Source organism: Rhineura floridana, chromosome 8, assembly GCF_030035675.1.
Source record: "Rhineura floridana isolate rRhiFlo1 chromosome 8, rRhiFlo1.hap2, whole genome shotgun sequence".
NCBI classification, from domain to species: domain Eukaryota; kingdom Metazoa; phylum Chordata; class Lepidosauria; order Squamata; family Rhineuridae; genus Rhineura; species Rhineura floridana.
This window is the reverse complement of record NC_084487.1, coordinates 24,218,714-24,241,599: the sequence shown is the minus strand read 5'-3', so window position 1 is coordinate 24,241,599 and position 22,886 is coordinate 24,218,714. Positions and strand designations below refer to the sequence as shown.

General features: G+C 45.4%; 1 protein-coding gene across 1 annotated transcript in view; it reads left to right on the top strand.

Annotated features, from left to right (window-relative positions):
• Nucleotides 1-22,886, top strand: part of CACNA1C (calcium voltage-gated channel subunit alpha1 C) — a 722,305-nt gene that overhangs the window by 420,022 nt on the left and 279,397 nt on the right. The window contains exon 6 of the mRNA XM_061638625.1: nt 11,208-11,366. Coding sequence (XP_061494609.1) covers nt 11,208-11,366 — 159 coding nt within the window. The remainder of the gene's footprint in view (nt 1-11,207; nt 11,367-22,886) is intronic.

Genomic DNA, 22,886 nt, shown 5'->3' with positions numbered 1-22,886 from the left:
TGCTCCTTCCAGGGGAGTGTAGGCCCATCCAGAACAGTTCATCTCTCCACCACCCAGACATGAGAACTCTGGACACATAACACCTCTGTCTTTTCAGGATTCAGCCTCAATTTATTGGCCCACATCCAGTCCATCACCGCCTCCAAGCACCGGTCCAGCACCTCAGTTGCCTCTCCTGATTCAGATGGAACGGAGAGATAGAGTTGGGTACCATCTGCATATTGATGATACCTCACTCCAAATCTGATGACAGCTCCTAGTGGCTTCATGTAAATAGCATTGGGGAGAAGATGGAACCTTGCAGAACACCACAGGACAGCTCCCATGGTGCTGAACAGTAGCATCCCATAACTACTTTTGGGAAGTGACCCTGGAGGTATGAGCAGAACCACTGAAGCACAGTGTCCACAACCTCCACCTCCCTGAGATGCTCAAAAAGGTTACTGTGGTATCAAAAGCCTCTGAGAGATTGAGGAGAATGAGCAGGGTTGCACTCTCCCAATCTCTCTCCCAACAGATGTCATCAACCAAGGGGACCAAGGCAGTTTCAGTACCATGGCCAGACGTGGAATGGATCCAATTAATCAGCTTCCTCCAAGCATTACTTGAAGCTGGACTGCCACCATCTTCTCGAGCACTTTGCCTAAAAAGGGGAAATTTGCCACTGGGGGATAGTTGTTTACCACTTTTGGGTCCAGGGAGGTTTTCTTAAGGATGGGATGCACCATCACCTCCTTCAAAGCACATGGTACCCACCCTCCTCCAGTGAAGCATTAATCACCCCCTTGGACCTACCCAGTCAACCCCCGACAGCTAGCTCTAAGAAGTCAAGATGGGCGAGGGTCAAGGGGGCAGATGGTTGGCCACACTTCTTCAAGCAGCTTGTCCACATTTTCAGGCAACAATAATTGAAACTGATCCAGTACAGATGGAACAGGCAGTGGTCTGGATGCCTCCACTGGACTTGCTCTAACTGTGGCATCCAATTCTGTCTGAATCTGAATGATTTTATCCCTAAAGTGCCTCACGAAGGTGTTGCAGCAGACTTCTAAGGGTGTCGGAACAATGCTCTCTCTTGGCTAGATGACAAAAGCCTATTCACCTCTCAAAGAAGTTCTGCTGGATGGCTACTTCCAGATGCAATGGTGGGGTGGAAAAGTTGCTTTCTTTGCCGCCACCACTACCACATGGTAGGCACAATGGTGCAACCTTACCCATGTTCTGTCAGGTTCAGACCGAGATTTATGCCACCTGCGCTCCAGACCCTGACCTTCCTGTTTCATCACACACACATTACTGGAGTACCAAGGTGACCTATGTCCTCCACAGTGATGGCAAGGGCACTCAGGAGCTGTTGTGTTGATGGATCTACACATCTCACCATTCCACAGTGAGACAAGAGCCTCAACAGGAGCACCAGGCATGTCAGCTGGAAAATCCCCCAGAGCATTCAGGAATCCATCAGATTCCATAAGTTTCAGAGGGCAGACCATCTCAATGGGTCCCCCACCCTTGCAATTATAAAACCTCTACTCGAGAATAAATTAGACGTATATCCATCCAGTCTGTTTTAGATACAAAGTGTGAAAATTGTGCAGAAAACAAAGAAACTAGGCAAGTGAATTATTCTAAATGACTCATTTGGATTTATGTGATTATATGGCAAAAAATTAGTTGTATCACTTACATTTTTGGTGGCATGGCATTATCAGTACTGAGCTTAGTATTGTAATGTTTATTTGCACTTGTGATCATATGAGTGTCTTACCTAAATAGAACTATGTGTCAAAACAGCCTCATTCTGTTGTATATGGAGCACATCTCAGCTAATTTTTCACTTAACAGCAGATCAAATGACAGTAATCAGTTTGAAATGCCATACAGCAATATATTGAGCAGTAAAAGGATTAAATTGATGCTTTCTCTTTTCATAATGCACCATCAGTGTGCATAATACTTATGCTGTGGGGACCTAGTCTCAGGAGTTTATTGTCTAAAGACAAACAAGATAACAAGGCAACAAGGAGAGAGAAAAGAAAGGTTTCATGAAGATTTTAAGTAAATGTATTTGTGCATGAGATACAGTATAACACCCTTTGGTGCATTACAGTTCCAGGATTAAAGTCACAAGGAAAATATTAAAATGAAGGCATTGCAAAGTCTTGAAAGATAAGTAAGGAAGAGAAGGCAGTGAATATATTCTGAGGGACTGAGCTAGTAGTAGACTTCATTTCCAAGGATCTACGAAGTGCCACATGCATAAAGGCAGCTAGAGGCAACAGGAGATCTTGAATGAATATGTTTCATACAGCTGTTAGTGAAGGTCTTTGACAAGACTCTAACAAGAGATACACCAGTAGGGTTGCCACCAGGTTCAGTGCCTGAGACTGATCCTGTATCTTTAGGAGAAGAGAAAGTCAGCCATGTGCAGGTGTTCTTGCAACACTGTAATGAGAAAAACCACAAGGTGGAATTCTCCCTCCAAGAGGTCTTCTGTATCTTTAAAAGTTGTGCAGGCATTGCTGCCATCAACAAAGATGGCGGCAGAGGCTTCAGCCTCTTAAGGAAACCTTGGCCGCCACCTTGATTGATGGTAAACCTGCACGCGCTGCAAAAAACAATGGAAAGGTAGGTGAAGCGGGGGGATGGCGGGCGGTGGGCGGGCAGCGTGGAAGCTCCTGTCTTGCAGTCCATGGATGCTTAAGTTCCGCAGATCGTGGAGGGGGAGCAGAGGGGCCCAGGGCAGGCTGGTACCCAAGGGCCCCGGCATGCCTGGGGCTGGCTCTGCAGACAGGACTAGAAGACTGGATTTTTCTGCATGAAGCTTTATTCAGGAAGTCAGTAAAGGAACATCACACCACACTCTAGGCTTGACTCAGAATACTGGAAGATCTTTCAGGATACCAAACAGTCTAAGCTTATTTCAGGAACAAGGCATGGAAGTGACAGCAAAGAGTTGCCGTCATAGTGTTAAACAGGCATTACCAAATGTTTATATCAGAGAGGGGCAGGGACTAACTTCTGTGGGTTAATTCTAGGTCTTTCTTGCTTTTGCTATAATTTAAAGGCTCTTTCTAGGAGCTAAAAGCATCTTCTGAAGCTGTCTCTTGTCTAATCTCCTTGACCTTGGTGAATGCGTAAACTTTGGCTCAGGCTGACTGCTTTCACTTTGCTTTCTCAGCTGTTCATTGAGTTTTAACTGTTCCACAGCTAAATCTTGGCTGGGTGCCCATGCAGATTCATCACTGGACAGTTCAGGAGAAAGGAGGAGGGGTTCTGGGCTTTTCTCAGTAATTCTATTAGCAAGCCCAGACATTTCTGAAGACCTTTCCTCTGTGCCTCCTTCATTCTTTCTGGCAACTGCCCCTCCCTAAAATCTGTACTCGACTCATCAACCTCTTGCTCTTGCCAGAGGTTCTCCTTGGGATCCATGACAATGCATTTTATTATCCCCATATTGCATGGGTGAGTTGCTGTGGATAGGGAAGAACAGCTTGTAATAGATCTGCAATTGGCTCCTGTTGGGAGGAAGGGCAGGGTATAAATTGAATAATAAATAGATAAAATAGTGTAATAAACTTTTATCGTAGATTAGAGTCAGGGTTAAACACAGGTTCTAAACAAGTCATGGAGAATTGGTAGCCCTCCAAATGTTATTGGACTCCAACTCCCAGCATCCCTGACCATTGGCCCTGCTGCCTGGGGTTGATGGGAATTGTGGTCCAACAACATCTGGAGGACCACAGGTTCCCCATCCCTGGTCTAAACAAATTAAGTCTGTCATATTGTATAAGGCTAGCATTTTAGTCTACGGTTGAGAGCAGTTGTTCCATGGAATGCTGAAAATTAAAAAAAGAAAGTGGAGGAGAGGGAGGGAGCCCCTAATAGCTTGTAGCATCCTAGAGGTAAGTATTACAGCCGGCAAGAGGAGATGTGAAAAAAACCTCCTTCCTATGTTTATATTCCGTCCAACTCCAACTACGCTGAAGAGTGGAATAAAAATTCTTCAAATACATAAAGCAATAAAGTGCTCAGAATTGGAACCAGCAAGCAGCCCTGAACCTGAGACCTTTTATATATTAGTATATGCATTTTGTACACATTACTTGACTGGAGAACTGCATTGCAAAATTCAGAGAAGTGCAAACTTTGAAGGATGGCTGTGTTTCTATTTACATATTGTTTCAGAAAGTTCCCCACTATTGCTGAAAAGACTTAATAGCACATTGCCTGTCTACAGTAAGTGGGCTTGTGCAGTTGTGTTTTATCACCACAAAAAGTCACCACAAATCAAGCCTAAAACAGTAGGATGATTATTTATTAAACATTGGAATGCAACAGGCTAACAATGACATATTGTAGATCCTTCATAAAATGTGAGCGAACAAAAGATTACTTTTTCTTGTTTTTTTTTAATTTGTTTTCTGTTAAACCAGTCTAGAGGAGATTGGTGGTAGAGAGGGCGTGTGGTGCATGTGTAGTTCCTGCACAGGGTGGGAGCCTGTGCAGTGAACTGAATGAGAGGAGAAAGTCACCAGATACCTTCAGAGTGAGAGTCTGTAACTGGCAGAAGGCTGGCCCTCCCTGGGTGTGAGACAGGAGGGGGAGTAGATGGGCCCTGTGTGAAAAAGTTTGAATGGGTGTGACTGTTCCCAATCCTCGCAGAGGCTTACTGGGATAATTTGCTCCAGCAGGCTTTGTTGGTGGGCTTGTGTTGGGCCCATATTAGGTGTTTAGGAGGCGTCTTAATATGGAGGAACATGGGTGATGCCACCCCAATTTCAGTGATAACGGGCAGAGGGAAATATAGCCATGGGGAGGTGGTGAATTATCCGAGAAGGTGAAGGCAGGGCTATCTGCGCCTTGTTCCTTGCTGCCACTCCTCTCATGGTTTGGTTCCTCGTTGCTAGTCTGCTGTGCCCGCTGGCCTGTGTGTGTTGTTGTTTAACACCAAATCGGTACATAATAAGACCACTCTTATCCATGACTTGATTGAGGATGAAGGTGCCGATTTGGTGTGTATTACTGAGACCTGGGTGGGTGAGCTTGGAAGGGTTGATCTGACCCAGCTTTGCCCACCTGGATACTCGCTGCAGCACCAGCACAGGCTGCAGGGATGGGGGGGAGGAGTTGTTGTGGTCTACAGAACTTCCATCTCTGTCACCAGGAAACCACTCTGTCTTGGAGCTGGCTGCGAGGGCCTGCACCTGGTGATGGGCCGAGGAGACAGTAAACTAGGGTTGTTGCTGGTGTACTGTCCACCCTGCTGCCCAGCAGCTTCTCTGACCGAGCTGGTGGAGGTCATCTCGGCCGTGGTGTTGGAGGAGCCCAGAACGATAGTGCTGGGTGATTTCAATGTCCATGCTGAGGCTGCCTCTAGTGTTCCAGCTTGGGACTTCATGGCCTCCATGATGACCATGGGGCTGTCTCAAGTTGTTACTGGCCCAACACATGGGGCAGGGCACACCCTTGACTTGGTTTTTGCTCCAGATGGAGGAAGGGGTGGTCTGGAGATAGCGGGGGTGGATGTCACCCCATTTTCATGGTCAGATCACTTCCTGATGAAGTTTAGACTTATGGCTCCGATCCTTCCTTGCAGGGGTGGTGGACAGATTAAGATGGTCCATCCCTGGAGCCTAATGGAATCCACTGGATTCCTGAATGCCCTGGGGGAGTTCCCAGTAGATAGAGCAGGTGACCCTGTTGAAGCCCTTGTCACGCTGTGGAACAGTGAGGCGCGTTGGGCTCTCGACACGGTTGCCCCCGAGCGCCCTCTCTGGCACTGTGGAGCCCGGCTTGCTCCTTGGTACACCAGTGAACTAAGGGCAATGAAACAAGCTGGATGACGGCTAGAGCGCAAGTGGCGAAAGACGTGCTGTGAGGCTGATCAGGCACGAGTAAAACATCATAACCGTGCCTACTGTGTGGCGGTGAGGGCGGCAAAGAAGGCCCTCTTCTCTGCCTCCATTGCATCCTCAGGTAGCCGTCTGGTGGAGCTTTTCTGTATTGTAAGGGGTCTGTTGACAAAAACTCCAGGAAATGGAGTCTTAGACCCTTCGGAGGCCCACTGTGAATTGTTTGCAAGGCACTTTGAGGGTAAAGTTGCTCGCCTCCATAGCAGTTTTAATGCCCCATCCACAATGAGTGGATGCCCCATGAGTCCCCAATGAGGTGTCCAGTGCAACGTCTGCTGCAACTTCTTGGGAACTGTTTCAGTTGATGTGTCCTGATGACATGGACAAGGTGCTTGCGATGATGCGGCCATCAACGTGTCCTCTTGACCGTTGCCCTTCTTGGCTTATTAAAGCTTGCCAAGGGGGTCTGACCGAGTGGATCCAGGGTGTGGTCAACACATCATTGCGAGAGGGAGTGGTTCCAGCCAGCTTGAAAGAGGCGGTGATTCGACCACTCCTGAAAAAGCCCACCCTGGACCCATTGGTTTGTGTTGAGCCCCAGTGCTCTCACAAGGCCCAGGGAGGGGGAAGGCATGAGTTTCAGGTTCCCCAGCAGTCAGAAGGCGCAGAGGATCCAGTAGTTGTTGAGTCTCCTCAAGACCTTGGGGAAGGGAGTGGGTTTGACATCATGCCAGTTCCCACGGATGGCGCTGCCTCCGAAGAGGACAGCGCGCTGCCCCCAGACATGCCAGGAGAGCCGTTGGATGATGTTTCAGAGTGCATGTTGTCTCCCCCTTTACCAAGCGGCTCTCAGGATGCTTTGAACGCTTCTCCGCCTCCTGACCTCGAGCCTGTCACTAAGGAGCCGGTTCTTTCGGATGAGCCTTTGAAAGCATGCCCCCCCTTCGCCTCGCTCTCGACGTCGGTGAGAAATGGATGGGGAAGAGGCAGGGCTTGCGAAGGAGTCAGAGACTACAATCCAAGACTTTTCCTATTTAAGACTGCAGCTCCCAGATGAGGGTGCTGAGTCAACTTACTCCATACGCTGCAGAGCATGTGTAGAGTTTAGCTAGGGAATTGTAGTGAGTTAGCATAGGGAGTTCTATGAAGCGTGCTGCCTTTGATGTATCCATTACTCTAATAAAACAAGAATTGATCTCACCTTCGTCTCCATCTCGTGGCTCTCGCCCTGAGCTGGACAGATTGTGGCAACTACTGACTGGTTGCAAATACCCCCTTGTTAGGGAAGGTGAGGTGATTGAGAGGGTTGTGGCTCAGCAACTGCAAGTACTCTTGGATGAAACAGATTATCTTGACCCATTCCAGTCTGGGTTCAGGCCTGGTTATGGGACTGAATCGGCCTTGGTCGCCCTGATGGATGACCTTTATCGGGAGAAGGACAGGGGGAATGCGACCCTGTTGTTCTTACTTGATCTCTCAGTGGCTTTTGATACCATCAACCATGGTATTCTTCTGGGCCGACTTGGTGAGATGGGTATTGGAGGCACTGTTTTACAGTGGTTCTGATCCTATCTTCAGGGTCGTTCTCAGAGAATGGCATTGGGTGACTGTCTTTCGGGCCCCTGGCAGCTGTGCCATCTTATCCCCCATGCTGTTTAACATCTATATGAAGCCCTTGGGAGCAGTCATCAGGAGCTCTGGGGCAAGGTGTCAGCAGTATGCTGATGATACCCAGCTCTATTTCTCCATAACATCTGAATTGGGAGAGGCCCTGCAAGCCCTGGACTGCTGCCTGGACTCAGTGGTGGGCTGGATGAGGGCCAATAAACTGAGTCTGAATCCTAGCAAGACGGAGGCGCTGTGGGTTGGTGGTTCCTGAGTTCGGATAATTGGTCAGTTGCCTGCTTGGATGGGATTGTACTCCCTCTGAAAGAGCAGGTCCGTAGTCTGGGGGTGCTCCTGGATCCATCTTTGTCGCTAGAGGCCCAGGTGACCTCAGTGGCTAGGAGTGCCTTTTACCAGCTTCGGCTGGTGAGACAGCTGCGGCCGTTTCTGGACCGGGATCGCCTGACCAATGTTGTCCATGCACTGGTAACCTCTAGGCTGGATTACTGTAATGCGCTCTATGTGGGGCTGCCCTTGAGTTTGGTCCGGAAGCTGCAGCTGATGCAAAATGCGGCGGCAAGACTGCTCACTGGAGCAGGGTATCGCCAACATGTCACCCCGCTGCTGAAAGAATTGCACTGGCCGCCCATTTGCTACCGGGCCAAGTTCAAGCTTCTAGTTTTGGTGTACAAAGCCCTATGCAGCTCGGGACCAGGATACCTGAAAGACCGTCTTACCTCTTTTATGCCCAGTCGATCACTGCGCTCTGCAGGTGAGGACCTGCTGCAGATACCATCTTATCAGGAGGTTCGTTCTGCACAATATAGGAAATGGACCTTTAGTGTGGTGCACCTACCCTGTGGAATTCCCTCCCTTTGAACATTAGGCAGGCACCATCTCTTCTATCTTTTCGGTGCCTTTTGAAGACTTTCCTCTTTCAACAAGCCTTTTAAGTTGAGACCTATCCCAGTCTGCATCTGTGTCACAATTGTTTAATATGTTTTTTAATAATGTTTTTAACTCTTTTTTAAGGTTGTTTTTTATATGTTTTTAATGCTGTTTTGTTTTAATGTATTTTAAGATCTGTTTTTATGATGTTTTAAAGTGTTTTAGTGCTTTGTTAGCCGCACTGGGTTCTGCTGGGTGAAAGGGCGGGATACAAATTAATTAATCAAATAAATAAATAATAAAAGATGGTAATTTCAGAGAAAAGGGCTAGTGTGGAAGCACCCAATGTGCAATATTAATGATATATTGTTTTACTTCATCCATGTAAATCATATGAAGTTTTATACAACCAACACTTGTCTAAAATGTTGATGTTCATATCTTTGTAAAAGGTATATTTCCAAATTAATGTTGGATGCTGACTTTTTAAAAAAAATAATAGAAACTTTTATAATAGTGGCAGCATACATACTAATATGATTAACGATAGCCCAACACTGGAAAGAAGCCAGTGGCCTGAGTATAAATGGTATGATAAAGTGTGGCATATGTTATTAATGGAAAAGGTAACACAGCATCTACGAGTCATAAGAGGAACAGATGATGCAGACTTCTTTTACGTAGTTTGGCATGAATTTATTTCTTTTGTAAATAATAAAATTTCCCAGACTAGCGTACCAGCCCAATACACATTTATTTGGAATTTATGAAAATTATAATAACTGGATGGCTGCAACTAAAAAAAAAATAGAAAAACTCCCAGGCAAAAAAATAGGGACTCAATGCTCCCGCACACTCTGTGAAAGGAACAGAAATATGTTTGATTTTCTCAAAACTTTTTTCTTTTTTTCTTTTTGTGTCTGATCACACTGTTTGCTTGATATTTCATTATTTGTATATTTAACATCCTTAATAATGCCTTGACCACATTATAACATTTGTTTGTAATGGTCGCTGGATCAATAAACATATAATAGTAGTTATAACATTTGTATTAAGTGCATACTTTGTGTCCTATTTGTAATTTATAAAATCTCAAATAAAAATCATTAAAAATCATATCTAAACAGTATATATATAACAATGCATGACAATATCAAATCTCAGGTGCAAGTGAAGAGAAGGTTTTCTATATTATATTTGTGTGTTCTCTGACATTTAGATCATCTTGGGGACTACCTTTAAAAGTAGCATCTCCCAACTGTGGGCCTCTGTTACAAATTTGAATGAACCTTTTATGAGTCCCATATCTGTGTATTCCTGGCTTGGACTTGTGTGTCACCATCTTCCTGATTAACTAAAGAAATAAAATAATTCTAAACTGTCAAAAATTAATCTGTTGCCTTTGGCGTAGTGGTTAAGGTGTTGGACTACGATTTGAATCCCCACATAGCCATGAAGCTCACTGGGTGACCTTGGGCCAGTCACTGCCTCTCAGCCTCATGAAAACCCTATTCATAGGATCGCCATAAGTCGGAATCGACTTGAAGGCAGTACATTTACATTTTTTGAGTTTCCTAGTGACTTAAGGTGGCATGTTAGTTTCTCCATTATTGCCAAGTCCCAAAGTTTGGTTTACCAGTTCTGGGTATGCAATCCTGAAGCATTTTCCAGTGGTGTGTAATAATCAAATATTCTGTCACAAGTATAAACCCAGTCAATTCCTTAGAAGGTGTTTCTATAGTATCACCAGAAAATATGGATAATAAGCACAGGCTGGGGTCTTTAGTGATGGGGAAACAGTAATGAAGTTTATCTCAACAATAACATCATCCCAAAACACATCTACCAAATGTTGACTTTTCTGATTGGAAGCTAATTTGTTAGAAAGTCATTAAAGGGTTAACTCCAGGACCAGTATAACTGCAGAGCCTTCAGAAAAAACTAAGGGAGCTTGTAATTGTTGGCCATTTCTGAAGCTATTAGGGTGCTTAAATTGATGCCCCCTTAGCATTCCCTACACTAATGACATATTAATATGGTAGTGTTTATTACAATAGCACTTCCATCTGTGGATCTCTGAAGCCTTTGCAAACATGAGTGCATTTACTGTAGCACTGCAAAATCTGTAGTTATCCCCCAAGGACCACTTCAGAGCTGGTTTTCCAGAACCAACAAACAATGGCATCTGTGTTGCACTCCAGAAGGAACTGAGTTTCAACTGTTGGGGTCTTGGTTGCTTTGGGACTGCAGTTCCCACCTTTGTTCAGAGCTGAATGTCGATACAGTAGGGCCCCGCTTACCGGCGCTTCGCTTACCGGCATTCCGCTAATGAGGCAGCTTTCATTCCCCATTTTAAAGCTGATTTTGCCGCTTTTGCAGCATTTTGCAGCATTTTCGGACGATGCGCCCCATTATACTCAATGGGGTTCTGCTTTACGGCGATTTCCGCTTTACGGCAGGGGTCCGGAACAGAACCTGCCGTATAAGCAGGGGCCCCCTGTACACAAGCTGAATTCTTGCCTGACATCCCTCCAAGACAACGTTCTGCAAGACTTCTAATCCTATTACAGTACATAGTAAAGCAAAGCAAATGCATGAATCCTGAACAATCAGAGGTTTTACTTTGGAGGTTAGGTTCTACTCATGTGAGCATGATATTGAAGTCATATATGCACCATTTTATAAGTAGGTAGTATAATAGACACTTTCATGATCAGTTAACAAATGCCAAAGAAATATTGAAAGAGTTTGTATGTTTATTAAATGAAGCAGTTGCCTGCATACAATTAGGTGTGTTGCCTTCAATAGATAATTCAGCATTGACTTATTGTTACAGTGTTGCCTTTCTCATTGCAGGCCTCCAGGTGGTTTTAAATTCCATTATCAAGGCTATGGTCCCTTTGCTGCACATTGCCCTGCTGGTGCTGTTTGTCATAATTATCTATGCTATCATTGGATTGGAGCTCTTCATGGGGAAGATGCACAAGACTTGTTATGTAGTAGGAAGCTTAACCGGTAAGGGATATGCGACATACACATTTATTTTGTAGCACCAACATGTTACTCTGCTGCTGAAATAATTGCACTTGTTGCCTGTTAGCTATTGGGCTAAGTGTAAGGTGCTGATTGTGGTGTATAAAGCCCTATACAGCTTGAGACCAGGATACCTGAAAGATCGTCTTACCCCTTATATGCCCAGTTTATCACTGTGCTCTGCAGGTGAGGGCCTCCTGCAGATACCATCTAATTAGGAAGTCCATTCTGCACAACATAAGAAGCAGACTTCTAATGTTGTGGCACCCACTCTTTGGACCACTCCTGCTAAATAGTATTAGATAGGCACTGTCTCCTGTTCTCTTTTCAGCACCTTCCTCTTTCAACAAGCCTTTTAAGTAGAGACTTCATCCTAGTCTGCATCTGTGTTGGAATTGTTTTAAGGTATTTGAAAAGATGTTTTTAAATTTTTTTTAAAATATGTTTTAAATATGTTTTTAGTGTTATGTTTCTTGTTTGCTGCCCTGGGCTCCTTCTTTACTTGTGTGTGTGTGCATTTTAATTGAATCTGTTTGCAAGCAATCTTGAGGACATTTTTAAAGTCAAAAGGGTGGATATAAATTTCTTAAATAAAATATTTGCAATGCTTAGTAGAGAATCGGTGCATGGTTGCCTGGAGCTAATGATTGCTGAACAAAGGCAACCATATACATTTTGATTTACCTTCCAGTAAAACCACAATGAAGAAACTTGATGAACATAGAAATGACCATTTAGATTGCAGATGTTAAAGAGACATGACCACTTTTCTCATGGATGTAGCTTCCTCCATTTCAATAATTTGCTGTGTGGAAATGCCGCTATTTAAGAGACAGAAACCTAAATATGGGCTGATGAATGGCATGAAAAATTAAAGCTCTTGCTTGTGAATAATGACTCAGATGACCCACATGTTAAAGGAGGGAGACACCAGGATTAAAGGAATTACTCTGAACAGAGAACTCCAGCGCACTGATTCTTAAGTCACTAGTAATTATTTTCCTCCATAAGATCACTTATGAGGTGCTAGTTTCTTTCTTTCTTTCTTTTTCTTTCTTTCTTTCTTTCTTTCTTTCTTTCTTTCTTTCTTTCTTTCTTTGCCAGAGCAGCACATATACGTTTGAGTTTGAAGCAGTATGTATCTTTTATTTGGATTTCTTTACTAGTTTTAGAACAGTTAGGGCTAGACTATTGGACAAGGCTATATAATCCTTACATTTATTTATTTATTTATTTCTTAAACTTATATACCGCCCGACTAGCTATAGCTCTCTGGGCGGTTAACATAAAATACAATAAAATTACAGAATCTGATACAACAAGCACATAGAAACTACACAATCTAAAACCAAGTTACAAACATTTAACTAAGATTAAAATGCCTCAGAGAAGAGAAAGGTTTTAACTTGGCGCCGAAAAGATGATAGTGTCGGCGCCAAGCGTACCTCCTCGGGGAGACTGTTCCACAATGTATTCTCCTGCAGCATAACAGAGAGAAAGTAGTCCATGATCATAAGCATATTGTGTAAATAGAAAAGCCAAACAAGAATGATTGAAAAGGAAATAAATTCTGCAAAAATGCCACTTTACAATTTCTTCATTACAGACTATTCCTTATTCATGTTACTGTTTTGTTCACCAGCTTGTGTCAGGCCCAGGATGTGACTCAGGAACCAGACCAACGATTGTAGTTAATTCGTGTTTTATTAGGGTAATGTCCAAACAAAGACTGCGTTTTCTCATGAATCAATACAGGGATACAGGTCCTGTGGCATTGGGAGAAAGTTGACAGAGCAAGGGACTTCTTCCCACCTGTTCTTTAAGAAGGGGCCAAACGGGCGCGCAATCTTTCGCTCCTCCTTAACTGCCCCTCAGGTACTGCCCGCCTTCCCCCCCTTCTCTCCTGTCTTTTCAGCTGTCTGTGTGTGCGCGGTGAGGGGGGAAGCATCACCCTCTCCTCTTCTGAAGTTTCTGATTCCAGGATGGGGGATAGGGGAGGGGCTGATGGTAAACTGCCTCCCCGCTTTTCGGCTGTGAGCAGCCCTCCCTCTTCCCCCTCTTGCTCTGAGCCTGAAAGAGGGGGAGGCGTGAGAATGTCCAGGGAGGGCTCAGGCTCCCCGTTGCTAAGCGACCTTATCACTGGCAGTTCCTCTGTTTCGTCTTCGCTCCAAAGGGGGGAAGTTCCTCCCCCTTCCCTCTGCCATCCATCCGAATACTCTTCTCCCAACTCTCCGGGATCCAGCTCCCCGGGATTGGGACCCCAGCTCTGCCTTCCGACACCATCCCCCCTCCCAGGCTGTGCCCCCCTCCCCTTGTCTGGCTTGGGACGGTGGGGAAAACGTTGATGGAAAAGTTTTACCAATTCTGAAGCATGCACATCAGCTGCATCTTCCCATGATCTGTCAGCCACCCCATAGCCTTTCCAGTGAATCAAGTACTGCAGCTTGTGGCGTCTGATCCTGGAATCTAAGATCTCCTCAACTTCAAACTCAAGCTGCTCATTTACCAGGAGTGGAGCTCCGGGAGGTTCCTCCGGCCGTAACTCACTGGGAGGGGCGGCTTTCGTTAAGAGGGATCGATGGAACACAGGATGTATTTTAAACGTGTCAGGCAGCTTCAGTCGGTACGCCACGGGATTGATTTGAGTTTCTATTTCGAAAGGACCCACCCTCTTGTCTTGTAATTTTCTACATTTGCCCGGCATCTGGAGGAAGCAGGTGGACAGCCATACCTGGTCTCCCGGTTGAAGGGGGGGGGCCCTCCTTCCTGTGCAGGTCAGCAACTCGCTTGTACTCCGTTTTGGCTTCGTTTAACTGCTGTTTCAGTGTCTGTTGCGCCGCTTGCAATTCCTTAAGGAAGTTCTCAGCTGCCAGTACCAGCATTCCTTCTGAGCTGCTTGGAAAGACTTTAGGATGGAATCCATAATTAGCGAAGAACGGGGTTTGTTGAGTGCTGGAGTGCAGAGAATTGTTGTAGGCGAACTCTGCAAAATGCAAATATGATACCCAGTCAGTCTGTTGATAGGACACATAACTTCGTAAATATCTTTCCAAAACGGCGTTCAAGCGTTTCGTCTGCCCATCTGTCTGGGGGTGATGGGCGGAGGAGAGTTTTAATTCCGTCTGCAACTGTTTCCACATTGCTCTCCAAAATTTGGCTGTGAACTGAGTTCCTCGGTCTGAGACTACGCTGTTTGGCAATCCATGCAGCCGGTAGACTTCTTTTATGAATAACTTGGCCGTTTCTTTAGCCTCTAAGGCCCCTGCACAAGGAAGAAAGTGTGCCATTTTGGTAAGTAGATCCACCACTACTAAGATGGCTGTCATTCCTTGGGACTTGGGTAGATCAGTTATAAAATCCATGGAGAGGTCCTTCCAGGGTTCGTGTGGGACAGGCAACGGTTGTAACAGTCCTGCTGGTGTCCCTGTTTGTGTTTTTGTCCGCAGACAGACAGAGCAGGACTTTACATAACTCTCAATATCCCGACGCATTTTAGGCCACCAGAAGTCCTTGGCCACGTTCTGAATGGTCTTGTAAATCCCAAAGTGTCCCGCTGTGATGGAATCATGACACTGGCGTAGGATTCTGAGCCTTAATTCCCCTTCTGGCACATATCTGGCGGTTTTGAACCATAACAGTCCATTTCTCCAGTGAAAGGTTACTTCTGAGTCTTGACCTTGTCCCGTCTCCTGCTGATATTTTAGCATGTCTGCATCTTCTTGTTGTGCCTTTTTGAGTTCCTCTTCCCATGAAGGCTGGCATACTCCCAACGTTAATTTCTCTGGCGGGATTACGTACTGAGGCTGGTCCTCGGATTCACTTTCTTTGTATTGTGGCTGTCTGGATAAGGCATCCGCTCTCTGGTTTTTGGCTTGGGCATGGTAAGTAATCTGGAAGTTAAACCTAGTGAAGAACTGGGACCATCTTATCTGTCTCTGGTTCAGCTTTCTGGCGGTTTGGAGGCTTTCAAGATTCTTGTGGTCGGAGCGCACTTCAATTCGATGAGAGGTCCCCTCTAGGTATTGTCTCCAGTTTTCAAAAGAGTCCTTGATGGCCAGCAGCTCCTTCTCCCAAACTGTGTAGTTCTTCTCTGCAGGCTTTAACTTCCGAGAGAAGTACGCACAGGGGTGCAGCTCCTTCCCTTCTTGATCTAATTGTAGCAGGACCCCCCCGATGGCAAAATCTGAAGCATCTGCTTCCACTACGAAAGGGCGGTTCGGATCAGCAAAGTGCAGAATGGGCTCAGTAGCAAACCTTCTCTTCAGCTCCTCAAAGGCCTCGGTGGCGTTCTCTGTCCATTGAAACTTCTTCTTCCCCCTTAAACAGTCAGTCAGAGGAGCTGTTAATTTGGAAAACCCTGGAATGAACTTTCTGTAATAATTGGCAAACCCCAAAACCCGTTGTACATCCTTTTTGGTGACAGGTTGGCCCCAGTCCAATATGCAGCTTACTTTCCCTGGGTCCATCTCCACGCCTTCCGCTGAGATTCGATATCCAAGGAAGTCTAGAGACTTGAGGTCAAATCCACATTTCTCTAATTTAGCATACAGGTGATTTTCTCTCAGTCTCTTCAACACCGTCTTCACATGCTGGTCGTGGTCTTCCTGGTTCTTTGAGAACACCAGGATATCATCTAAGTAACAGATTACATACGTGTCCAACAAGTCTCTAAACACGTCGTTCATGAATTTTTGAAAAATTCCTGCCCTTCCACAAAGCCCGAACGGCATGACCAGGTATTCATACTGTCCGTAAGCGGTCAAGAATCCTGTTTTCCATTCATCTCCCTCCTTCATTCTGATCAGATTGTACGCTCCTCTCAAATCCAACTTCGTGAAGATTTTTGCAGAGCGCAGTCGGTCCAGCAACTCTGAGATCAGGGGCAGCGGGTAGCTGTTGGGGATGGTGATCTGGTTCAATGGGCGATAGTCGTTACAGGGTCTGAGTTCCCCCCCCCTTCTTTTTCTCAAACAATAGTGGCGCTCCAGCAGGGGATTGTGAGGGGTGTATGAATCCTCGCCTCAGGTTTTTATCCAGGAATTCCATCAGGGCCTCCCTCTCATTCTCTGTGAGAGAGTAGATTCTCCCTGATGGGATGCTGGCTCCTGGCACTAGATCAATCGCACAGTCATAAGGGCGGTGGGGGGGTAAAGTCTCTGCCTCTTTTTCATCAAACACATCTTTGAATTCTTCATACTTTGGCGGCAGGGTCACTTGCTCGATCTCTTGCACTGCCCCCGCTAAGGTGTTCTTGATTCCTTCAGGTTGACAGTTCTCCTGGCAATACTGTGAGGTGAACCACACCACCGCCTCCTTCCAACTTATTTTGGGTTCATGCTTTGCTAGCCGGGGCATTCCCAGAATCACCTCAAAGTTCGAGAGATCTGACACGTATAGCGAAATGAACTCTTTGTGCCCAGGGATTTGAAGTTTCACTTCCTCCGTGGCTTGTGTCACCCCTCCTGACTTCAGGGGTCTCCCATCGATAGTCTCCACAGCTAGGGGAGCGTCCAGTTTCCACCGGGAAATTCCATGATGCTTGACTAACTTTGCATCAATAAAATTTGTGGAGGCTCCACTGTCAATTAAGGCAGTGGAATTAAACACCACTCCTCTGGAAGTTGTAATCCGAATAGGCAAGACCAACACCCCCTTTGAGGGAGGTTGGATCGTTGGGGGGCCTTTATACAACGCTGCCCCCAGTCCACAGGCCTGCACGTGGACTGGGTGTTCTAGTTTCCCGACGGCTCGGCTTTCCCCCCTTTCAGTCCACAGTCTCTGGCCACATGGCCCGGCTTTGAACAATAAAAGCATAAACGTTCCCGGCGTCGTCTTTCCTTTTCTTCTTCTGATAGTCTTGGCCTAGCCCCTCCCTGTCCCTCAGTTGCATTACCTGCCATCCCTGTAGTGGGAAGGGTCTTGTTGCGGGATGCTGAGGCTGAGTATCTCGGGACCTCCTGCTTCCTTTCCAGGCGCCTTCCTTCCATCCGGTGATCTATCTGTAGGCATAGCCGGATGAGCCCTGGTAGGTCAGTGGGGGGGGAGGTCCTGGCCAACTCATCCAGGATTTCAGCATTTAATCCACTCCGCTACATAAACATCAGGGCGGCGTCATTGTAACCAGTTTCCTGGGACAGAATTTTAAAAGCGTTAGTGTACTCGGAAACAGTCCCTTTAGCTTGCTTCAGAGCGCCTAGTTGCCGCGCTACTGTTTCAGCCCTTTGCGGGTCTTGAAACATCTCGGTCATCTCCTGTATAAATCCTCTGTACCTTCCTAAGACAGTATCCTTTCTCATGAGATACGGAGTCACCCATTTTGCAGCTTCTCCCTCCAGGAGGCTAATCACGAAAGCTACTTTAGCCCCATCGTCTGGAAATTCCATGTGCCTGACATCCAGATATAACTCACATTGAGCCACGAAGGTTGCCAACTGATCACTTTGTCCCGCGTATTTTGGGGGCAATCCAATGGGAACCTTTACTACGGCAGCTGGAGGGGCTGTTCGCATCTGGTCTATCGTGGCCTTCAAGGTTTGATTATCCGTCTTCAGCGCCTTGACTGCTGCTAGCAGGGCTTGAACATCCGTCTGCAAATCAGCTACCTTAGTCCTCAGGAGTTCCACTTCTTCCGTCTCAGAAGTGGGGTTTGTGCCCCCCGCTGCTCCCTTTGACATCTTATCCCAGTCAAGTGAAGAGAGCGTTGAGGGTGATTTAGGTGGCTCTGTCAAGCTGTCAGGCCCAGGATGTGACTCAGGAACCAGACCAACGATTGTAGTTAATTCGTGTTTTATTAGGGTAATGTCCAAACAAAGACTGCATTTTCTCATGAATCAATACAGGGATACAGGTCCTGCGGCATTGGGAGAAAGTTGACAGAGCAAGGGACTTCTTCCCACCTGTTCTTTAAGAAGGGGCCAAACGGGCGCGCAATCTTTCGCTCCTGCTTAACTGCCCCTCAGGTACTGCCCGCCTTCCCCCCTTCTCTCCTGTCTTTTCAGCTGTCTGTGTGTGTGCGGTGAGGGGGGAAGCATCACCCTCTCCTCTTCTGAAGTTTCTGATTCCAGGATGGGGGATAGGGGAGGGGCTGATGGTAAACTGCCTCCCCGCTTTTCGGCTGTGAGCAGCCCTCCCTCTTCCCCCTCTTGCTCTGAGCCTGAAAGAGGGGGAGGCATGAGAATGTCCAGGGAGGGCTCAGGCTCCCCGTTGCTAAGCGACCTTATCACTGGCAGTTCCTCTGTTTTGTCTTCGCTCCAAAGGGGGGAAGTTCCTCCCCCTTCCCTCTGCCATCCATCTGAATACTCTTCTCCCAACTCTCCGGGATCCAGCTCCCCGGGATTGGGACCCCTGCTCTGCCTTCCGACAGCTTGCAACAGGATTGTTTCTTTATTCATGCCCTTTTTATGGCTGCCATAATTTCTTTTCCAAGCTCTCATTCTTCAGAGTATAAAGGAAAGGAAAAGTAGCCAAATACAGTTTACCTTGGTGAATCAAGAAATAAGAAATAGCACCGGTTAAGCAATACTACAGAACATAAGCTGGTTTGGGTCACTCTGTGGGGTTTTTAAGGTGCCTTCTGGCAATTTGTGAGAGAATATGTGGTTGGATATTTGGAAGCTTATGGAAGATGGAACAGGCAAAATGCTCCACTGGAGGAGACACTCTTTGGCATGTCAGGTGGAAAGAATGAAGTGCTGGTAGCATATAATATTTTTAAGAAGAGTTTTTTTTCAATGCAGTGTAACTTTTACATTTTTAAGGAATCCTAACAGCGTATCTTTTTTGAAAAAAAGAAAATCACATTTTATTTATGTATGAATTTATTAACCCATTTCTATATTGCCCTTAATCCAGTGTTGTTTTCAAGGTGATATACAACATCATGGAAAACCTCTGCCCTTCCACAAGTTGTAAACTGGTATTTTTAAAGATTTTTTGGACTCCCAAGTTCAGTCAACCTCAGTCAACATGGTGAATGGTCAGGAATGATGGGAATTGTAGTCCAACGATAACTGGAGGGACACAGGCTCCTTATCCCCATTTGTCTGGGGATTCGAACCCTGGTCTCCCAGGTCGTAGTCCAATGCCTTAACCACTACGCCACACTGGCTCTCACAGATTCATTGATCTTCTTTTTTCCCCAAGTATACTTTGTTGGCTTGCGGAGGTTTTTACAAAAAGCTGGAATCCTGTCTGTGAAGCTGTTTACAGAGGAAGACAGAGATAGATTTAGTTCCCCACTACCAACACCATTTCACTTTGCTCACTAAGCAGCTGCTTGATCTCTCCTGTTTTCTCCCCAGCCATCCCTTTCCTTGCCTTTCTAGATGCTGAGAAAAAAAGATAGCAGCAGCAATCCAAGCACTGGAGCAGATTAGATCACTCTGATCTACTGTGATGTTTTCCAATTGTCCAGGAATACTTATTAAACTGCACAGAGAGGATGATTATTTAAGTCTAGTGTAGTATATGCCCTACATGTGCACTTATAGAAAAGGCAATAGAAAAGAAAAGTGAAGAAAAATTAGTAATGGGGTTGCATTTGGAAAGAATTTGTCCCTCCATGATATCTAGATATAAAATATTAGAAAGTCTCAAGTTGTATCCTAAGAATGCCATTTTTTGTGGTCAGGTACTGCCTCTGCTTCCCACAGGCATCTGGCTGGCCACTGGGAGAACAGGATGCTGGACTAGATGGGTCACTGGCCTGTTCCAGCTGGGCTCTTCTTAGGTTCTTTTGGGTTGGTTTTACTTCCACTCATAACCTGTTCACTATATGTGGGAATGAGACAACAACAATCTTCCTAGAAATGGCTGTTGACTTTGAGAGGTATCTCTCTTCCCTTTGACTCACTTGCGCCATCTAGGACTATCTGCTGGAACTCTCAAAAAACATCTACCTACGGAACTCCCTGAAAATGTTGAGGAACACTGGATTAAACTGAAGACTTCCATTATTGCAGCATGTGAATAAACTATTGGACACCAAACTAAGAAACATCAGGAGTGGTTTGATGAGAATGATAGTGAGATTGAACATATCATTGACAAGAAAAGGAAAGCCTTCCAGATATGACAAAAAGACATTCTGTGCTGCTAAGAAAAAAAATCTATGCCAGTGCAAAGGCTGAGGTCCAAAGAAGAACTGGAGAACTTAAGAACGCCTGGTGGATAAAGAAAGCTCAAGAAATCCAGCATTTTGCAGATGCTCATGATGCACGGGGCTTTTTTAATGCCACAAAAGCCATCTACAGACCACCAAATTATGGTACAAATCCCTTACGTTCAGTGGATGGTACCAAACTTCTAAAGGACAAAGAGTCTGTTGCACTGCGTTGGAAAGAGCATTACCATGTCCTTCTTAATCGTAGCTCTATTGTGGCTGATGAGGTCTTCTCGCAAATCCCACAACAACATATTAGAGATGAGCTTGCAGTATCCCCTAATTTGGATGAAGTCAGTAAAGCCATTTATCAAATGAAGAATAACAAAGCTAGTGGACCTGATGGGATTCCTGCTGAAGTCTTTAAAGAAGGTGGGCCTGAATTTACACAACAACTTCATAAGCTCATTGAAAAAATCTGGATGAGGGAGGAGATCCTGGAAGACTTTAGGGATGCCATAATTATCACTCTTTTCAAGAAGGGTGATAGAACAGGTTGTGGGGACTACCGAGGCATCTCTGTTCTTGCTACCGCAGGTAAAATCCTTGCAAGGATCCTCACAAATCGCCTCCTACCTATCTCAGAAAACATCCTCCCTGAATCCCAAAATGGTTTCTGCCCTTCCAGGGGGACAGTGGACACGATCTTCACTGCATGACTGCTTCAAGAAAAATGCAGGGAGCAAAACCGACCTCTGTATATGGTGTTTATTGATCTGACTAAGGCCTTTGATACTGTAAATCGAACTGCTCTCTGGACCATCCTTCTGATAATTGGATGCCCTGATAAATTTGTGAATATTTTGCGACTCCTCCATGACAACATGACAGCAACAATTTTGGATAACAATGGCTCTCAAAGTGATCCATTCAAAGTGGGATCAGGCGTCAAACAGGGATGTGTCATTGCTCTGACCTTATTTGTTACTTTCATCGCCATGATTCTACACCTTGTTGAGGGGAAACTTCCCACTGGTGTGGAAATCACATATTGAACAGATGGAAAGCTTTTAATCTCAGTAGGCTGAAAGCAAAAAGTAAGATAATTACAACCTCTGTCATAGAACTTCAGTATGCCGATGATAATGTAGTCTCCGCACATTCAGAGGAAGATCTTCAAACTATCCTAAATGTCTTTGCAGAAGCATATGAAAAGCTTGGCCTCTCACTCAACATCAAAAAACCCAGTGCTTCATCAGCAAGTGCGAACCAATCCCTCTGTAGCACCATCAATCCAGCTTAATGGTGCGACGCTGGAGAATGTCAATCACTTTTCCTATCTTGGCAGCCATCTCTCTGTAAAAGCTGACATCGATGCTGAAATTCAGCATCATCTGAGCTCTGCGAGTGCCGCATTCTCCCAAATGAAGCATAGAGTGTTCAAGGATCGGGATATTCACAGGGAGACCAAAATGCTTATTGACAAAGCCATTGTACTACTGACCTTACTGTATGCCTGTGAAACATGGACCATCTATAAACACCACTCCCAACTTCTTGAAAGATTCCACCAAGGCTGCCTCCAGAAAATTCTGCAAATTACTTGGGAAGATAGGTGGACTAATGTTAGCATATTGGAAGAAGCAAAGACCACCAGTGTTGAAACAATGATCCTCCAACATCAACTTTGCTGGACCGGCCATGTTGTTCGAATGCCTGATCACCGTCTTCCAAAGCAGCTACTTTACTCCCAACTTAAGGATGGAAAACGGAATATCGGTGGCAGCAAAAGAGGTTTAAAGATGTTCTCAAAGCTAATCTAAAAAAATGTAACATAAGCATCGAGAACTGGGAAGCCTTGGCCGATGAGCATCCTATTGGAGGTTGGCCATTATCAAAGGTGCTATGGACTTTGAAGAAGCACGAGTACAAGGTGAAAAGGACAAACGAGCTAAGTGGAAGGCACGTCAAGCAAATCCTCATCGTGACCATCTTCCATCTGGAAACCTATGCCCTCACCGTTGGATCCAGAATTGGCCTCTACAGTCACTTACGGACCCACCGTTAAAGACCTTATCTTGGAAGACAATCTTACTCAGCCACGAGTGATCGCCAATGAAATGAATGAATATCTGCTAGAACTGTTTGCCTTTCCGCTGTATACCTCACACAATGTGTGGCCCACTATGGTCTGGATTGCATACAACCTTATCTATGGGAAAATGGAAACTTTTACAGCAGATGATCTTTTGGACCAATGCTATGAGTCTCTGAATTAGGCTTTTTATTATTTGTAACAAATCAAAGAACATGTCAAAGAAGTTGTGCATATTTTTACAAGTGTAATTGCTACAGATGACAAGATGGGGAAACTATTGTATATGTTTATATCAATATCACAT